This window comes from Parasteatoda tepidariorum, chromosome 10 (assembly GCF_982258835.1).
Source record: "Parasteatoda tepidariorum strain Cologne lab strain chromosome 10, Ptep-v5.0, whole genome shotgun sequence".
Lineage (NCBI taxonomy): Eukaryota > Metazoa > Arthropoda > Arachnida > Araneae > Theridiidae > Parasteatoda > Parasteatoda tepidariorum.
This window is the reverse complement of record NC_141764.1, coordinates 76,228,687-76,249,719: the sequence shown is the minus strand read 5'-3', so window position 1 is coordinate 76,249,719 and position 21,033 is coordinate 76,228,687. Positions and strand designations below refer to the sequence as shown.

General features: G+C 29.1%; 1 protein-coding gene across 19 annotated transcripts in view; it reads left to right on the top strand.

The window, feature by feature from the left end:
• The window catches only part of LOC107436894 (exocyst complex component 4), a 332,756-nt gene that overhangs the window by 160,435 nt on the left and 151,288 nt on the right, over positions 1–21,033 (top strand). For all 19 annotated transcript variants that reach the window (XM_071184141.2, XM_071184140.2, XM_071184138.2 and 16 more), the window contains one exon: positions 10,850–11,181. In XM_071184141.2, the coding sequence (XP_071040242.2) occupies positions 10,850–11,181 (332 nt within the window). The remainder of the gene's footprint in view (positions 1–10,849; positions 11,182–21,033) is intronic.

Sequence of the window (21,033 nt, the reverse complement as noted above, 5' to 3'; positions counted from 1 at the left end):
TAGCAAATTATGCGAGATTATTATTTAGATTAAAAATTCGCTGTGTTTTAGTTGCCTGAATGATACCATTGAATTTTAGTTAGATAAATTTCGATTAATATTTTGTTCTTAGGTTGTATTGAACTGATTTTTGGATCGAGTCTCAATAATGTTTTAAAGTCCTCTTTGGTTTCCGTTCCTGCAACTAATATTTGGATGGTTGTTCTTAAATTATTTTAACTAATTTTTGGATTGTGTTCTTGGATTGTTTGGAGCCTCTCTTTGGAAGGTGTTGCTGCATTAATTTGAACTAATTTTTAAAATGTTGGTTGGTTCTAATGCCACTTGCCACACGCGCAAGCCTGCTTGGTGAAACCGAGCAAATTTAAGGCAGAGTGTGCGTTTCTTGTTTTACAGTGGCGCCATCTGTGGCCAAGAATTCGACTTCTGCCACACCATACGTCGCACCCGTTTATAGGGCGTAGTACCAATTCATACATCCATTCATTCATCCACAGATCGTAATTTTGACTTGAATCAGAGAACGATCGATCTCCAATCCAGTACCCCCAGAGGTTTTGATTTGTTATGGGAACATGCAGGACTTTTGCGACTCGACAGATTTAACGTGCATCAGTCACTTTACTACACGGGGAGTCTTCGGCCGGCGGGTTTCGAACCCAAGAACTCTCCGACATGGGGTCCAGCGTCCTACCAACCTGCCTATCCCGGCCTATTTTTAAAATGTGTTTTAGCAATGTGTTGAATAAATCTCTGGATCCTTTTTTCTTCTTCTTTTTTTTGCGGAGAAAACAATTCAGGTAAAATTACCGTATTGTATGGTAATGACATTTCTGGTAAAAGAAGAATCATTATTTTGATTAATAAAACCAAATTACGGTATCTAAACCTTTCAATTGGTAATTTTACCGTTCATATGATACTAGTTTATCAGGCATTCTAGCTTTCAAAATTATAGTGCTTTTTAACCCCATATTTAGTAAAAATAACAGAACTGAAAAGCAACTTTAACCGAATAAATGGTTTTCATAAAACTACCAAATTTTACCTCTTTCTTGAAATTTTACTTCATTTATCACTTGGTATAAAACCATGCAACCAAACCATATATATTATCACATGTCATAAAACCATATTTACTTGTTAATTTTACCAAAATCATTACCGAAGCGCTAAATTATTTTGGTGTTTTCATAGAGCCTGAAACACGGTAAATGTTACCAAATTCTGGTAGTCTGGTATTCTTTTTTTAAATGAAACTAATCCGTTATTACATGGAGGAAAAAACTACGAAAACTTCCCATGATTTGCTCGACGGCAAGGTGATTCTAACTTATCCGTTTACTATTGAGTATGTTTTACGTTAGCACTGTGGTAGGTACGCGCACGGAGCAGTATTACGAAGCGACCAACATCTCTGAAATTCGTACATGGTATCTCTATAGTGAGATTCTGAGCTATAAAAAGGGAAAAAAATCAAACTTGTGACAGGAAAACGAGTAGACTTTTCACCCAATAGGGAAAAACGAACAAGAACTGATAACTTTCTTTTTAGACTGGTTGATGATTGCCCAGGTTGTACTGGCATGGAAATGTCGTGTTCGTGATGTTTACTTTTGTACTTCTGTATTTATTTTTGTTTAATTTAATTTGGTGTGTTACTAAAATGTATCTTCAATGATCCGTTTTAATTATAAACACATCAAAATCCTTATTTCTATGAAAGCTAAATAGACTTAGAATGAATGAATTAATGGTTTACTCTTACTTACAGCTGCTCATAACATGTTTTCCTCGAATGTGGAAATTTGAATATTTATTCATAATGTCCTTGTTGTTTAACATGTTTTTTATCTTTATTATTTAAATCTAGTCACTTATAATGGATTTTGTCATACTTTTCAAGACTCTGTTTATTGCAAACATAAACATACAAATATTTTTTTTCTTTAAATTTTTTTACCACCCAGCTATTCACTAAAAGACCCCAATGTGCCTGTTGTCTACAAACAAAATTAAGCCACCGAGGAGCATCAATCTTTCGGCTCCTTCAGATGTATATACCGAAATTTCCATAAAAGGATCTTTGCCGAGTGAGTGAGAGAAACTGAGGAATTACTTTAATTAAAATTTTTCGCTGCAACCGTGAATCAAAGTAGCCCCCAAGGATCCTAGATTCCGGAACTTTTGAAGTCCGCCCTTGTCCTCCTGTTCCTTCGTTCGAAGGAGAAAAGGACTCTTTGCAATAAAAGACAATTATCATCATTCAAAATTTCAGACACACAAACCAGGTTGATGTAAAACCATGATTAAAATTTTCTTAAATCTTTTGAGGCAGGTTTTAGTTTTTCGAATCCGTTTTCGCTTTCATTTATGGAAGAGCTTTTAGAATTTTATGTGGGTTGAAAGGAGGTGCTTCATGTTTTATTTAGGTGGTTTAAAATTTTATTGAATATGTAAGTATCATAACACTTTTTTTAATCTTAAACGCGGGCGGTTTTATTTTAGTTATCGCTTAAAACTTAATGTATTTTTCTATTAACATTGTTTATGAAAGGTGTAATATTTTTTAAAAACAGATAATATTAATGTTTTTATTTTATTTGACTTTTAAAAATATTAGGAAAAGAAGGAAGATTCGATATTTTGCAGATTTTTTTCTTTTTTTACCTGTTATGAACCAAATTGTATGTTTGAATATAATTTTGTCTACTAATATTCAGAGCGCTTACATAATACTCTTAATTAAACCTATGGCGTTTAAAGAGGAGATGCTGGCCTTTAAATAAAACGAATGAAAATAAACTAAAAAAATAACTTGAAAGAAGAATACTCAGATCCATCTTCGGAGCTATTGAAGAAAACGATGTTTGGCGAATTTAGTACGGTTATGAATTATACAAAAAATTTAAGCAATCAAATATAATTTCAATTATTAAATCCCATCGAATAAGATAGATAGGTCACATCGGACTCAATTAAAAAGGTAACTTTTGGAACGATTACTGGCAACCGAAAAGTGGAAAGATCTTAAAACCATGGGCATGAAGTAGATGAAGAAACCTAGCGTCTGATCGAGCTAGTTAGAAGCGTCTTGTTGGGGCAGCTCCGGCCTGTTCTAGGCTGTCATGCTTATGAAATAAAAATATTCAGAGCTGGGAATCTGAGTAGAAGGCAGTTATGTTGGAATCGAAAAGATTCATTCGCTACCGTCTCCAGTTATTTAAAAGTTAATACTTATACATCAAAAGGAGAAGGACATCTTTGAACTTTTGAAAAAGTAGTAAAAAAAATTTTTATTATTGTGTGAACTATTACTTAAATAATTATTACAAATTATTTCAAAACTTTTTTTTCCAATGCCCACCCTATTTTCACCCGTCATTCAGGGTAAATTCGTTGACCACTTTTTCTGGAGTATCATATTAGTTGGGCTAACGTTGCTCCCACGGTAAGGACAGATAGTACGGCGAATGAAAGAACATCCATGCCTTGTCCGGGATTCGAACCCAGGACCTTTCTGATGTAAGGTCAGCTCTCTGGTCACTACACAATCCGGTCGGCTTGTTTCAAAACTATTATAATTTAAAAAAAAAAGAAAAAAAAAGACAATGCTTACATAACATTTGTCTCTCCTAACAGCTGAGTCAAACATTATAAAAGTCAGACATTTTAATTACTGACTCCGCGGTTCTACTAATAATGTTAAAAATTGTAAAATCACCTGGAAAGTTATTTAATGAATTCAAGTAAATTAATTTATTAACATTTAAAAAAATTAACCCTTTTCTTCTCGAGTTGGTTATAACTTTCGAGTCGAATTTGGAAATTGCAAGAGCAAGCTTTTTGTATAATTTAAAATAAATTAATTGGTAAAAACAGTGTACAATTAATTCCGGAAACATAACATTCGTGGTGTATTGAAAATTTGTTTAAGCGGCATTAAAGCGAAACTCTATACAAGAGTTGTTAATAATGATCTAATACTGTAAAAATATAATATTACATTTACTATAAAAAAAAATACCTGGATGCACCCTACAAGTTAAGGTTAAGCAAATAAAGTAAATATATAAAAAGTGATGCATAGCATATTCAGGGGTCTGTCTAGGTTTTTCTGAAAGGTACCTATTTTGTGAAAATTTAGACATAATTTGTGAAAAGTTAAAAATTATATTAAAATATCAACACAAAAACATGGTAAAAATATAGATTTAATGTTTCTTAACGGATACAAAAACAAAATTTTAAGGAAAAGTATTTTGTGAAGCTACCGTTTTTCCTAAAGTTGAATTTGTGAAACTACCGTTTTAAATAAAATTGAATTTGTGAAGGTACCGCTAAACGGTAGCAAATTCGGCCTGGACAGACCCCTGATATTAATATATTAATAATACAAAAAGTTATGATATTACATTACACATACGCACACCATCCAACCATGGCCAAACATCTAGCTCCGTTTTTCAAGGTTCTATCGTTTAACGGCCAAGGTAGGAATGCCACATAATTTCGACCCTGGTCAGACGACGTGGACAGCGCCTGAGCTGGTACCTTCCTCTCTAAACTTCTACACCACAACCAACAAGAGAACTTTCAACCACGACAGATTTAGTCTGTACAATGCACTGTGACTGTGAGGATCGAACTCAATATCTCCAGCTTTAATAATTGTAAATTACAGATTTAAAAAAAAAAAAAAAAAACTTATAATTCTGCATTAATAAAATTAAAAGTGTTTGTGGGTCATAGAATTGCCGTGGTAATTAAATTTTTTGATAATAAATAATAATGATAGAGCTTTTGATTTCCCAAACTAAAATAGAATTGATTTATAATACTCATTTATTTATTAGTTTTTAAAAACTGTTACAATTACCGTTCCAAATTATCGTTCACGAATACTTCAAATAAAATAGCTTCTCTTTATTTCATATAGAGATGTAACTGCCCGGTTTAAAATTTTATGTACTTATAAGCTTTCAATGTTGTTAATACTGTTACAGGAAAAGGTAATAATTTTTTATTTTAATATTTTTAATCCATGCTGTCAGATTAAAACTGGTTTAATCAAAATTTATTTCGAGTTAAATTTCTTTACCTTATTTCCTTACTTATAATTTACCTTATTAATTTAGTATCAACTTTATTTTGTTTAAAAACTGTTATTTCATAAGACTCAAGGAAGTTCTAGTTTTTCCGTATTATTTTTATGCAATTGCTTTTGTTTATGTTTATTTTATCTTTCTTTAAATCTTTACCTAGCATCTTAGTTACTACTCCAGATACAGATTATTTGTCCAGATTCAAAATATTTGCTACTTAAAAGTATTAAAATTTCACAGTGGGAGCTTTCATGTTATTGCAACAAAATAGAAATAAAACAACTCATTTCTTGTGCTTTGAAAAATTTCACTATATAAATACATCTCGTACTATATAACTCAATGTAAATGAAAAGAAGTAAAAATTTAATAGAACTTTTTCGGTATAATTCTATTATTCGATTTTGCATTGGTAACATTTATGACTACACAATAACTTAAAATACATTATTACTGGATCAAACGAATTTCACTAAAATGATGAATATTTTTCTGAAAAGGCATTCCATAAATTTTCCGAAATCCATACGTTGAGAAACTTCGAATTTCGATTGTACTTTTCGCACAGCGTCAACCGAACAGACTAAAAGAATCAATAAGCGATTCAAGACATCAGATAAGTAGGAGACTTTTACCTATAAATCGAACGCGAAACTTCTTAACCAATAAAACTGTTTCGAAGCTTCGTACGGAAAAGGGCGTTTTCATGGAAATATGCTGAATATTGTTAGATATCGGTTTACTCTTGATTTTGCAAATTGTAGTACTTCGATCAGAGACAAATCGACTTGTGGAGACATTATAAAGGGTCTCTTTAAAAAAAAAATAGCTGTTAAATTATGTAATAAGAATTTAAAATATTGAATTTATAAATTTAATATTGTTCTTTAGTCTTTTCTGTATTTATTTTTTGTATCTTTAGATTGCATGTGTTAAATAATTTTAACTTCGCCGCGAAAAAAATAAAGTATGGTCAAAATTACCAGAATATAGTTAAATTTACTGTGTTTCTCGTTTTAAGGAAACACTAAAATAGCTCGATAATTTTTACGGAAGCACTTGAGCGATTTAGGAAATTTTGGTAAAATTGACAAGAAAATATGGTTTTATAATATGTGATAAAATTTGGTAAATGTGGTAATTTTATTATAATACCTAAGAGTATGACGTATATATAAACTGTTCGGTTAAATTTAGTTTTCAGTTTAATATTTTTTACTAAATGTGTGGTAATACGAATTGTAATTTCGAAAACCAGAATCTCTGGTAAACTTACTAAATGAACGAAAAATTACCAAATTAATGGTTTTAATTCCGTATATTTTGGTTTCATTGTACGTTTTTTTTTTGAAAACCAGCTTTGTTTCTCTGTGTATGCTTTTTGAGCTTTAGTTAAAGGTGTATATGATTTTTGATTTTTTTTGTCATACTTCTCGATTCAGGTTTTTAAATGTAATGTAATCATTATAACCCTATATTACATATATATTCAGGATTTTGAATATAATACATAATTTCACAGCTATGCACTTCATTTATGTAATGCATTTTCATTGTAGATGGAAGGTAGCGTAATCTCTAAATAAGTAAATAAACTACAATGCTTTGGCATTTTTTTAATATGTGTTTTTTTTCTATCGATTCCTTTATATAATCTTCTTACTTTCTAAACTTTTAAAGTAAAGGAAGAAAATGCTTCTTAATATTTCTACATTATTTTGTTTTACTTTACTATAAAATTTTTTTTTATCACTATTTATAAATAAAGCTTAAAAGTTCGTAGAATTGTCATTGTATTACAGTAAAAGAAAAGGAAACTTTTAATATATTTATAAATAATTTAATTGTTTCTTTTGTGCAAAATAGTTAAAAAAAAACAAACTTTTTTTTCTTCCTTGATATGAAGTGATAGATATTTTCAGATTTGTCTCTTTCATCATTTTCATGCCTGCGTTATGCATTTATTAAATAGAAGATAATCTAAAAACCAAACCTCTAGGATTTTTTTCTTTAACTTTTCGTAAATATCTTTAATGATTACTATCAAATGAAACTTTCCTAGTTCATTATCATTACTCAATTATTTTAGGCTGATTAAGGGGCTGATTATACAATAGTGTGTTAAATAGCGTTAAAAGGAGGTAATTCGTTAAAACCTTATAAAACCTTAATAAAACCTTGATAAAGCCTCAAATCTATTTATATTTTGCATTTCTTATCACAACCGTTTTTTGAGAAGGTTTTATTAATAAATATCAAAACTGGTTCACAAATCGGGTTCAAAATTCAGAAAACAATACGTATTTTATGCTTCGAAAAGACTAGACTTTTTTTTTTCCTTCCTATTTTTAAAACAGAGTAATAAAATATGAATTTTTCATAGCTAACGTAGGGATGCTGAAAAATCAGCGCTCTTGCATTAAAAAAAAATCATAATCGGTTATTAATTTCCGTCCGAAATTTCAGGCCCTGCTGATTTATGCGATTTTAATGACTTTTAGAATGGCTACGAACGAAAAAAAAAAATATTTTGCGTAACAACTGAAAAATCTAATTTGAGTAAAAAAAATCCTCGATTCGTGTAATTGATTCTCACGTTCGACTCAGTTTAAAATACGCTTTTTGTTCGAATAATGCTTGGAACTTATGAAATAAGCGATTGTTTCGCCGCTTATTTTAATGTTAACGTTCCAAATGAATCGCACCCGAGCATAATTAGTTTCAGACATATTTTGTGTTTTAATAGATGGTTCTTTTCTTCTTTTAGAATTTTATTTTGTCGTGGCAATAATTTTGTTTTGGAAAATATTGCGATTCATTACAGTTAATTAAACGATATAGAGTTTTTCTCGTTAAAAAAAATCAGCACGGTGGAATTTTTTTTTTATTAGCTTTTAGCATAACCGGAGTAGTTAATATGAAACAAAATGGTTTTATTAAAAAGCTGAAATAGTTTCTATGAAATCAATTATTAAAATCTTTGACTATGTTTTATTATATTTTAAGGAAATAACTGTAAAAAAAAGATGGTTCATTAAGTTTATTTTTACTTATGTTTTCTTACGTAGCTTTCGTGTTTATAACGGCGGAATCTTACTGTCAAATTTCGACCTCTTTCTGACTAGCTAGAGTATTTATATTTTCTCACCAAATGACTTCGATGCGCTGAATATTTGTTATTAGAATTATCATTAGTTTTTTTTCATGTGTTGTATGCGTTTTTACGAGCTTTTAAAATGTATTTCTGTGCATTATTTATACTTTTTTAGGTTTTACAATTTTTCATATTTTCCGTAAACTGTTCAATGTTTTTTTATGCTTTTTTTCATATTTTTCATATGTTATTTAGTGCTTTCATACGTTTAATCATGCCACCATTGTTTCCCCCCCCCTGTTTTACATGAATTTTTAATGTTTCTCATATTTATAAGGGTTTTTTAATGGTTTTCATGTTTTATGTAGACTTAATGTTTTTAATGACTTTCGTTCTTTTCTTTATGTTTTTTTTTGTTTCGCCTAATTTTTCGTTTCTCGTAATTCTTTTTTTCTCACGTGTTGTAAATTTAATACAACAAACTTAATATGTTAATGGAACGTGTTTACGAGTATCACATAATACCCTAGCTATATATATTTTATTTCTGTGTTAAAGTTTGTCCGATAATTTTCTACGTTTACTGTTTTGAAATTGCATTAATTTAAACTAACTACTTAATAGGTTAATGGAACGTGTTTACGAGTATCACATAATACCCTAGCTATATATATTTTATTTCTGTGTTAAAGTTTGTCCGATAATTTTCTACGTTTACTGTTTTGAAATTGCATTAATTTAAACTAACTACTTAATATGTTAATGGAACGTGTTTACGAGTATCACATAATACCCTAGCTATATATATTTTATTTCTGTGTTAAAGTTTGTCCGATAATTTTCTACGTTTACTGTTTTGAAATTGCATTAATTTAAACTAACTACTTAATATGTTAATGGAACGTGTTTACGAGTATCACATAATACCCTAGCTATATATATTTTATTTCTGTGTTAAAGTTTGTCCGATAATTTTCTACGTTTACTGTTTTGAAATTGCATTAATTTAAACTAACTACTTAGGTGTTAAAAATAAGTTTTAAGAATCACATTGTTTCCTTCTTTTCTCAACTAGATTAGTTAAAAAAAGAACTACTAGTTTCCCATGTGGTATAGTTAAAAAAAGAACTACTAGTTTCCCATGTGGTATAGTAAGCATTCAACATCAACCTCTTTCAAAAGAATTGAAATTATTTTTTTTAAGCTTATTTAAGATAAAAATACCTGGTCCCCGCCTGCCAACTGGAACAACCAAGGTTCATGGCATGTTTTGTGAGATACGGCTCACCATTTTTTTTATTATTAATAGAAGCGTCTAAATAAATAGGAAAAAAATTTCTCCGAATGTTTTTTAAATGCATGAATTCATTTGAAATGCGCACTAAGAATAAAAGTTTTTTATTCCTTAACATGTTTTTTATAAATATTATTTTTCCTAAATTAGGGAGAAATTTTAGAATATTATTCTATGATTAATATAATTTACAGTTTTTGATGGAGATAAAAGTCGAAGACTTGTTTTCTAATGATCGACATTTTGAATTTTATTGCCATATAAAGACACTATTACTTGTATGGTACTAGCCGCCTTCGGTTCGGTGGTTTACTTTTATGTGTACTTTCTGTTGAGGACTGTTAAAGGATTGGAATAACTGTAGAGGAATATTATTTTTACAACACTTCCTGATAAAACGGTACAAAATGGCAAAATGAAACTTTTTAAGTCTTTCCATTTATCTGATTAGGAACACATTTAAAGTTTTAATTTTTGTCAAAATTTTAATCCCCCCCCATTTTTGTTGGAAAGTTATATTTATCATAACTTTCAAATTTGGATAATTATATGTATTACATATTATACGTATTATATATTAAACGCATTATATGTATTATATATTATGCGTATTATATATTATACGCATTATATATTATATGTATTATATATTATACGTATTATATATTATACGCATTATATATTATATGTATTATATATTATACGTATTATATATTATACGTATTATATATGATGCGTATATGCCAACTATGGATGCGACGGAATCAGCCCGAGTCCAAACCCATGCCCGACGCAGACTCTAGTTCATTTACTGAGAAAATATTTCGAGCTCGGATATTTCGAGTTCCAGTTCGGATTCATAATTAAGTTTTCATAAACTTTTTAACAACGTTAAAACAAACGTTAAATAAATAAATAAAAGTCGTAAAATGTATAAGGTATAAAAATTTTAGAGATCATTTTTGAGTTTCAGTTGCTTCAGTTTTTCTCTTCGCTTTTTCTTTTACGGGTAGTTGATAGAAAAGTTTTTAAGTTAGTAATTTCCTTGTTTAGACATCAAAGACCGTTCGCAAAATTTGGCCTGTATGTAACGTATGTATATCTCGGGCAGACTCAGGCTCTAAATAATGCTAGGTATCTCGCTCTTGGGTTGGCTTGGATTAAAATTTTGGGCCTCTTACGTCCAAAAGCGAGCTCATCTCTAATGCCAACCATGTATAGTTTTCCGATGCCATAAGCTATCTTTATTTGAATATATTCAAGTTCTGCTGACGTTTATTAATTTAGTATTGTTTTTGATTTTTTTAAATAAGGTTTAGAAGAAGATTATTAATTTTGATTTCTCTTTGTTTTTAGATTCCCGAAACATCGAGGAGAATCTGCAAGGAAATGTGGATTCTTCACAAATTCCAAACCTCTTCGGTAATCACAGCAATGCCAATAATGCCAACCCTGCCAATGCTAACAACAACAACACCAACAGCCGAGTCAACAACCACAGTGGGCAAATGCCACCGTTGCAGGTCCCCAAAAAGAGCATGCTGCCTCAAATGGGGCCACCGCAGGACTCAGTGGCTATGGGCCCCATGCCCACAAAAATGTCGCCCCAGCATCAGAATCCGAACGACTTAAATCCTAGTGCCAATGGCAACACTGGAAGGAAGTACCAATGCAAGATGTGCCCGCAGGTAAACTCTTAACCTAACCTATCCTAAATTCAAATTATTGTATTTATATTATTTATAATCGCCTTACTCGGCCTATTACTTCATTTATACATTGTAAAAAAAAGAACTTGTACAGGGTGTACCATATTGCCTAATTGAAAAAAAAAGATGAAAGTTTAGTTTAAGTTTAAAAGATGAAAGTTTAAAAATATTGAAAATAATCTCACCCTCGCCCTATATTTTCTTGTTGATTCAACTTAATGTAGCCATTCTGTATGAAGTTGTTTGTTTTACAAACTTTCATATGTGTCGTTAGCTGATAGAATATTCCTGCTCATTTCAAATAGCCACAGGCTTTTTGCTGTGCGCCCTGTTGAGTGGTGAAGTCTCCGGTATTTTCTAATCCGCCTAACTATTTTTAAATATATTACAATGAAGCCACGTTATTCAGGCTAATAAGAAAGTATGTTTATTCATTGCTGATTTAGCCTTATTTATTTAAGTCAGTTCGCTATAAGTCCAGGACTTATTCTGAATAGTCTTATTGCAACTTACCCTTAATCGTATCTTATTCACTAATATATTTATTGTTTATCTTAGGACTTAGTCATAGAGTAATTCTTCGCACATTTCATAATCAGATCAAAGGCATAACGTAATGATCTTAAAAGAATATTAATCAAGTTAAAAATAACCGAAGACATTGTTTTCAACAAGCCCGGTACGTTTCAAAGAAACCATGTTTTCTTATACGTCATATACTTAATTTTCACAACAGTTGTCAATCCAAGACTTTTGATTCGCGTAAAACCTGTAAGATCAATTAATTGCGAACAGCATTTTTGTAACTGGTTTGTGAACATTTCTGTAAGTTGACTATTTGTAGTGGTTATCTACCTAATTCCCAGTAAATTGATTATAAGCTTTCATAGGTTTGGATATGTTTACAATACTTCCACATATCATAATCACCTGTACCTATTCCATCTACTCATGTTCAGCATATTGATCACGAACTTGTAGCAACGTATTTAGTCATCATCACAAGAGTAAAATGAGGGGATTGGAATTATGAAGAATTATTATCCATAACTACAGGATCTCAAGGAAATAACCTATAGATTAGACGAATAATATTTAACTCCTGTATCAATCCTCCAAAATATCTTCAGGAATCATTTATATTTATCTATCACTCCTTCTGTGGTGTTTATTAGATTTTTCTTCTTCTAAAATTTGCTCGTGTATTTTTTACTTATGTATTTCTGATTTAAATAAGGCGATCGAATCACTAAATAAGTCTTAAATGTTCGGAATCAATTACTAGCAGCTTCTGAAAAAGAAATTATGTGGACCCGCGTTTGGTACGTTAATTAAAAAAAACAACAACATAATTTTAGTTAAATAGTTTCGTTAAAATTACATATTTTATAGTCTTAATCAAAAATTATTTTGTCATGGTTAAAAATGAATCGGATATTTTTTATAATTTCATCAAGATGGAGTGTTTTGCACCTTACTATCGTTCTCATTTTCTGCAACTTACATATTATATAACTTACGCTGTTAATTTGAAGACATATCTTAGTAACTTATATTATAGTAAAGCAAGATTCAATTTAAGTGTTGAAGTTGCAACAAATTTGCACTGTATTATGATCCAATGTACCAGTATATTGGATCATTACACCAACTTTTAATGATCCATTGTAAGTTATTTTTAAGGTACTTTTACCATTCAAAATAACTTGAAAGTTCAGCATTACAAATTAAGTACTAAAATACGTATATGATTGTTATTTTTAATTCTTAATTTAGTAACTGCTACGCGCTTTAAAAAATCATTAAATTTATATATTTTTGTTTTTATATTGATCGCATAGATATAAATGTCATTGTTACATTAGTTCGATGATAGCTTTTCGTAATATAATAACTGAATTTTTGTGAAAATAATTTTTCATAATTACATTCGAAAAATATTTACTTCTAAAATTATGTTCTACGTAGTTAAAATGTGCTACAATGGATAACACTTCTAGTGGGATTAAATTTTAAAAAAATACTTTTATAGTTAAATTTTTTATGTTAATAATATGAAGTATTTAGCTGGAATATGTTAGAATACGTTATAAAAAGTGAAATTTTTAAAAAATATATTATTTTTTTTAGTACATTAATGAAGAGAAAATAATTCAGACTTGTAGCATTACTTTTTATTTATTTATTTTTCAAATTTTTTTTTAATATTTAATTTGTCGTGTGTTGCGTTTATTTGCTTATCATTATTTTTAAGTTAATATTGACTTTGTCTTTAGTGAATTAATCCAATATTTACCTTTCTATTTCATGAAAAATAAATAAATAAGTAAAAAAGAAAATAGCGTTTTAAAAGGAAGCATTTCTTTTTTTCTTTGAAAGTTAGAAGAAAGGAATATTAATCATCTTTTAATTTTCTTTATGCGAAAGGGTACATTCCAATATAGTGTTATGTTTATTAGTCAATATACTTTGTACGATGTGAGTAATTAAATACGAATTACAATATAATTTTCAAAACATTTTTCATTTATTATGTTTATTTGAAGAACTATAATAATAATATTCTCTGAATAATATAATTATAATTTGAGTTGTTGGAATTTGAAATTAAGTTTCGTTGAAGATAGTTTAAAAACATGTTTACTTAAAATGTGGATTGTGTATGCTCTTCTTATTAACTCATAAAAAAAAATTGGTTACTGCATTGCATGGTAATAACATTTCTGGTAAAAAAAAAAAACGTAATTCTGACTAATAAAACCAAATTATATGGAATTTAAACCATTCACTTGGTAATTGTTTAATTGTTTCGTTCATATAGTAACGGTTTACCCAAATTCTGGTTTCCAAAACTATAGCTCTTAATTCTGCACATTCATAAAAAATAAAAAACTGAAAGGTAAATTTAACCGAATAAATGATTTTTATGCCATGCTCTAAGGTACTAATAAAATTATAAAAAATTTTCTCATATTATTAAGTTATATTTTATCGTAAATTTTACCGAAATCATTAAAGCGCTTCGGTAAAAATTACCGAGATTTTTTAGTGTTCCGGTAAATCCAGAAACACGTTAAATTTTACCATATTTGTGTCTGGCAGTTTCAGTGTAGGGCTCCGGAAGAAAATTAAAAGGGTTTCTAGAATTAGGACTTTTTCAACACATGATGAATTTTAAAACCTTTTTTTATATTTATACCTACTCAATCCATTATTTCTTTAATATTTCGGTTGCCTGTTTCAAGTTATTTAAAATGTAACGCCACTAAAAAAATATTGCATATATTTTATACAAAAAAATGCGTGAGAATTTTCCCTCGTGCTTTTCAACTCAAAATAAAATAACTAAATTCGTTACTAATAAGTATGCTTCTCCAACAAACATTTATAGCCTGGGATTGCTTAGTTGGTAGGACGTTGGATCCATGTCCAAGAGGTCGTGAGTTCGATCCAAAGACTTCCCGTGTAGTATATAGTGACTGATGCCCGTTAAATCTGTCGGGTTACAATGTCCTTCAAGTTCCCATGACAAATCAATACCACTTGAGTTTGATCGCTGTCTGGTTCAAGTCAAACTTACAATATACAGATGAAATAATGGTTCCACTCTTTAAAACAGGCTGTGACGTGTGTGTGTTTGAAGTCGTATTCTTGGCCATAGATGGTGACACTGAGAAACAAGAAACGCTCCCTCTGCCTTAAATTAGCTTGGTTTCACCAAGCAGTCTTGCTGGTATATCAAGTGGCATTAGAAACAACAACAAAACCATTTCTTTTTAGTTTTTCATTTTAAAGAAGAAAAAAAAAGGATATGACTTCTTTTACTCATTTTCAGCTTGTATATATTCACCAAACACAAATTTATAATTAGACTAGATACAGTTCTAGGACTGTGAATTTATTATCGAATATAAACCCTCATTTGTGAATAAGAAAAATAGTGAAAGGAATAGAATTTTTTAGTTTTAAGTATTTTCAAAATGAAGTCTTTTATTGGTTAATTCGTTCACAATTTTCTTTTTATACTATACTGTAAAGTGGGGGTTTCTCTGAAAAAGATTGATAATCTAAAGTTCCATAACCTAGAAAAAATTGAAACCTCTGCTCCAACGGTCTGATTTAAAACATTCTCGAATTCTCTGCAATCAGTAATTAATACTGACATGTATTTTTAATTTGCGTTTTTGTATTGTTGTGGAACTTATACAAATTTTGTATTTTTTTAAAAAAATTATGTTTTCCCTTTTTTTCTCTCCTTTTTTAGAAATTTAAAAAGATCTTTTTACATAAAAACGATGATAAGAAATTAAAGTACTATAGTATTAACAACGTTGATTTTTATCGAGTAAAGTATATCATGGTTTTTAGTACTTTATTAGATTTCATACGCGATTTTTTTCCAAAATCATCTGTCAATATCGGTAACAGAAATATTCGAACTTTATTTTAATAAATTTTTTGATTTTTTTTCTTTTTAATAAAGCACTATATAAATCTCATGGAATATTTTTTTTTAAGAATCCGAGTTATCCTTTTTGCAACTTTTGCAAAACTTTTTTAGGTCCCTTTTTTTCTGTTGACAATCCAAATAAGAAATTTACTTAAACATTTTTCATTATCTTTTATTTGTTAATTTTTTTATTTGTAATATTGGATGATTTTTGAGCTAAATATCTGAAACAAAAGTGTTGCTATCTATATATATATTTCTCTTACACGGCGATAAAAAAAGGCCTTATTACAACTCCCCGAATGGCAACACTAGAAAATTGACCAATCATTGCCGCTAAAAATGTCACATGCCAAATCTAGCTTAGATGGCTCAACATATAGCGCTTTTAAAAACGGAAACTGAAATAACCAGAGAGAGCATAAGCTAGGCAGAAGAGAGTAGTCGAATTTATTTGTTTTACTAGAATTTATTTGTTTATGCAGATTTTTCCACTGCAATTCACTTATTTCAATTTTTAATAAACTTAATTATAGCCAAAATTTTAACCTTTTTAAAGAGATATCAGTTTTAGAAATTTTATCTTAAGATTTTATTTCTAATAGGTTTAACGAATTACACGTCATTTATTTGAATTTTAATTTATTTTAATGACGTAGTATTTACTAAAAAGATGTAATGTTTTCTTTTTAAAAAAAAGTTGTTATATGGATTTGAATAATTGTTCTGAATTCTTAGAATTTTGTACATTTGTAATGTACCTAAGTTAGTAGCGAGCGAAGCGAGCTTAGTTTGCGAAGCAAACCATATAAGATTGCGTTGCAATTTTCGGGGGTTGGCGAGCGTTAGCGAGAAGGGGGCGCAGCCCACTAGTAAGATTAATTTTTTTTTAAAAAAGTGAAGTTTTGAAGAATCGGTTGTATTAAGTTTGAGTTTCATTTATTACCGATTCTTAAACTCGGTTTTGAAAAAAAAAATGAATTAAATATTTGATGGTAAAACAGTCAACAGTTTTTGCACATTTCTTATAGTCAAAATATTCGGAAACTTATGTTATTTTAGGTATAGGTTATTTAGGTAACATAATATGTTATTTTAGGCTTGTCAAATAGTTAAAAAATAAAAATTAAGTTAAATAAGGAAAATATGCACTTTAAGAGTTTCAAATTAATATTTGAATAAGTAAAAAAGAAATTGTTTGAATAATAATTGAAACTAGAAACTGTATGATAGGCGATTACTATTATAGAAACTATGATAGCCTATTACTATTATAGAAACATCTCCAAGTTTTATCAGATATATATATTGGTTTCGATGTTTTCAGCATTGACTTCCTTAGTAGTGTTTCGTTAGATTTCAATTATAATTATTTCCCTCTTAAATATTATTTGTAGTTCTTAATGTGCTTACTTTTTTGATTTCATCTTTGACAATTATAAAAATATGTATGAAGTTCGGGTTACAGAATACTTTGTATCTTGAAAGAAAATTCAATTGAGTTAAAATTAGTTAGTCAAATCTCTACATCTTTCTTTGTTGTTAATTCTTTAATCTATTTGTTAGTTATTTACTTTGTCGATATTTCAAAATTATATATTATCAGAGTATCAAGATAAGAAAATTCAGCCGTATTGTAGAAATATAATTTTTTTTTTAAAAATTTTTGCAAGTCATAATACCGGTAAATATTTTGTTTTTGTTAGAAAGCAATTTCATTATCAAATAATTTTGTTATTAGTAGCATTTTAAGTTGTTTATTCTTGAAAGTTATGTTGTTTTTCTTTTTTCTTTCGGTTTTATTCAATGCTTTTGTTTGTCGTCGATAAAATTTGTGTTTCATATTAATTTTAGATATAACTATTTATTCTTTTTCGCTACTTTCAGTAGCTGTTGGAAGAATCTAAGAAATTTTCCTTTGAGCGCGAAACCTTTTTTCCAGTATGCGGTTCATATCCCTACTGCTCTGCAAACAAACCATATTATCCGCGAACCATGCAAAAGAATGTGCAAACAAGACTTCTGTTGACAATGTAAACACGGATTCCTTCCTTCTCTAAACATTCTTCGACTTTCTCTCGAAATCTTTACTTCGAACAAATATAAGATTTTTCATTCAAAACGATATCCTCGCCGATGCCTTTTCGCCCCCCGGGAGTCATTTTCGAATTTAATTTCTGCTGCACAATTTTTACTCACGTTGAGGATAGCAAATATGACAGAAGCTAAAAAGCTGTTAATAGAATTCATGGGTTGGCTTCCGTCTCTAATTCTACTTTCTGTAAGTAGATAATTATTATCGTCATCAATAATGAACACTTTATTTTCTGGCAGACGATTTTAATTAGTGATTTACTGAATAAATAATGATCTTGACTTTCGAATTTTTGTTACTGAAAATTCTTAAGAAGGAACCCTTTGTTTATTTCATTTCATTTGGTAGGTATTTTTGTTTCTTTTCTAAATTATACTTTACGTGATTTAGGTTAAATTGATTGAAAGAACCTTAATGTATTTTATTTGAAAAGAATTCTTAAATTTTTTTACCGGTGAAATTAAACACAAGCACGTATTATTAGTACATTGAATTGTAGTTATAATGAGTAAGAGTTGGCAACAAGAAGTGAATCATTATTGATACATTTGTTTAGAAATTGTTTACATGTAAGAATTAATTAATGTAAGGTTTTCATTTTTGTAATCTAGCTTTAATTAAATTCATAAATTATTCATCTCAGCTGATAAGGGCAATATACATATATTTTTTTATAGCGATTGCCCCGAAAAGACCTCGATTTTGAAATTATAATTTTAAATTCTTAATTATTCTTGTGTATAAAGGAAGAATCTTAAACTTGTTTGAGAAATTGTGTTTATAATTAACTTGTTTAAAAAAATTATAGTTTAGGTATCTATGGAATAGGATTTCTCAAGTCCTCGGGATGGAAATTTTACTCTTTTTGGTTTTTACCATTTTTGACGTTGTGTGTCAAAAAGGATATTTTAAAATATCAAGCTATAAACGGTTAAAAACTTATTGATTGAGGTTTATTTATTTTTTTAAAATCAAGTAATTGTATTCATGATTCTTATTACTGGAAAACTCTAAATCTAGTTTTTAAAGAATTAATGTTTTAATCCATGGATTGTCTCATTTTAACATCTACCCTCAGGTTTCGCATACGATTAGTTGTTTAGGATTATCTTTTTACAGCCTTTCCGTGCTCTGTTATAATTAGACAACGTTGAAAAAAAAATGTATGTCGAACTTAAAATCGAAAAATATGGAGTTGTAATATTATAACTACATATTATATCCAGATATATGTAGTATGTTATAACTACATATTATGTACATATACAGGGGTCTGTTTAGAAGAAATTTGGGTCCGTTAACGGACCCTTCACAAAATATCTTTTCATAAAAACACCCTTCACAAAATATTTTAACTTAAAAACGAACCCTTCACAAAATAATTTATCTTATAATCGGACCCTTCACAAATTTGTTTATCTTCATTATTGTTTTGTTAATCGAATAAACCCTTCCCAGGAAGGGGGGGGGGGAGATAAACCGATGTAAACAAACTAAATTTTGTCTTCGGCAGACGCTTCTTCCTTTATTCGTCCAAAATTAATATTCTGCGTTCAGCAGTATAGGCTAAATACCAAATATTTGTATGTTGCATTGCTAATTTAATAGCTGCAATTGCTGTTTATTTTTTAAAATTTAATTTTTTTAAGTATAATTTTACAGTGTTGAGCATAATCTTGTATGTCTTTACAATTTAAAAACTCCTTGAAAAAGTTTTTTTTGCAGTAGCGGACCCTATTTGCACAAATTCACAAAAGCGGACCCTGGTTGAAAGAATGTGACTTAACGTTTACTTTATATTCACAAATTATGAATAGTTTTTTCACAATTTTACAAAAACGGACCCTTCACAAAATGATTGGGCAGACCCCTGATATAATAATATCCAGGGCACGTTGAAAGTATTTGAAATAAATATATTGTCCCACCAAAAATAATTCACGCGATAATCAAAATAAATAAAAACCCTTTTTAAGAGGCGATAATTAATATCTGTCAAGTATGTTTATAACATTCAAAGTTCTGACGATAAACTATATTCTCTCTGCAAATAGTCTTAAATAATACGCTAATCAATCACCTCCTTATGTCTCGCACTAATTCATATAATGCAGTATTTTTTTTATTTTTTTACCAATCATTTTATCGTATCTTTGTTCAGGTTTAAAGGGTTAAATGTAGGCGGCATTTCTCTGTTGCATCCGTTTGTTGTCCGCCATTCAAGCTCACAGACTTTCTGCATCATTGGCGATCAGGGCGAAATACATTAGTTCATTTCTTCTAAATTTACGATTTGACATTTTTTATGGATATTTTTCCTTTCTTAAGTCACATCTGACAATAAAGTTCCATACTTCTTCGCCTGTTCGTCTCTCCAGACTTGTATTGCGTCACGATATTTCCCATTGTAACCAACGGGTTAAAAAACGCCATAATCGATTGATTGAAAAGTTGACATATAAAAAATCGTAAATTTTCGTTCTCTGGCTAGTGGTACCATCAGAAAAGAATTCATGAGTACGAAAAAGGCTGAGAAAAGATATAAAGAAAAGAATGTCTTTTTTGGGTCATAAAAGTTTTTTTATGATCATTTTGGAAGGAGTAGAGGGTTTGGAAGTATCATTAGGGTTTTAGTAAATCTCCGAGCTTTTCGTCCATGTTAGCTAATGTCTCCATGGTAAGTCGGGATTGACATATGACACTAATTTGGTTAATTGCTAGAGTAACATGTATATTGCTAATAAGTATTAATATTTTATTTTTCTTAATTAATTTTCCTTTGCAAATAATCATTAAATTTTTTTTTTAGTATTCGCTTGCTTAATTATATGAAGTGTATTTGCTATAATTTATTCATTTTAATATGCATTTGGCATCATTTAGTTTTTGTTTCAAAACAATCCATGCTACTAAAATCGATAAATCTAAAGCTGTAAAACTCATTATCATTTCCATGTAGTTGGATTTGTTATCTACTTAAATGATGTTATGATTTCATAATTTTTTTTTAAAGAAAGAAAGTAAAGTAATTAGATTTTTTTTATCTATTTGAATCGGTATTTATTATTTTTATTTATTTCTTGTTTTTTATTAATTATTTATTAATCATACTTTAGGAACGTCAGACTCGGTATTTTCAATTTAATTGTTTCAAAAATGCAGTTTAATTTACTTAAACCTTTCACAATTTTTGATACTTTGCTCAATATTGTACATTAAAGTTATTCTTGATATTTTTTACAACTCTAAATATTTTTACTAAAAAGTAATTTAGGGTTGTTTAATA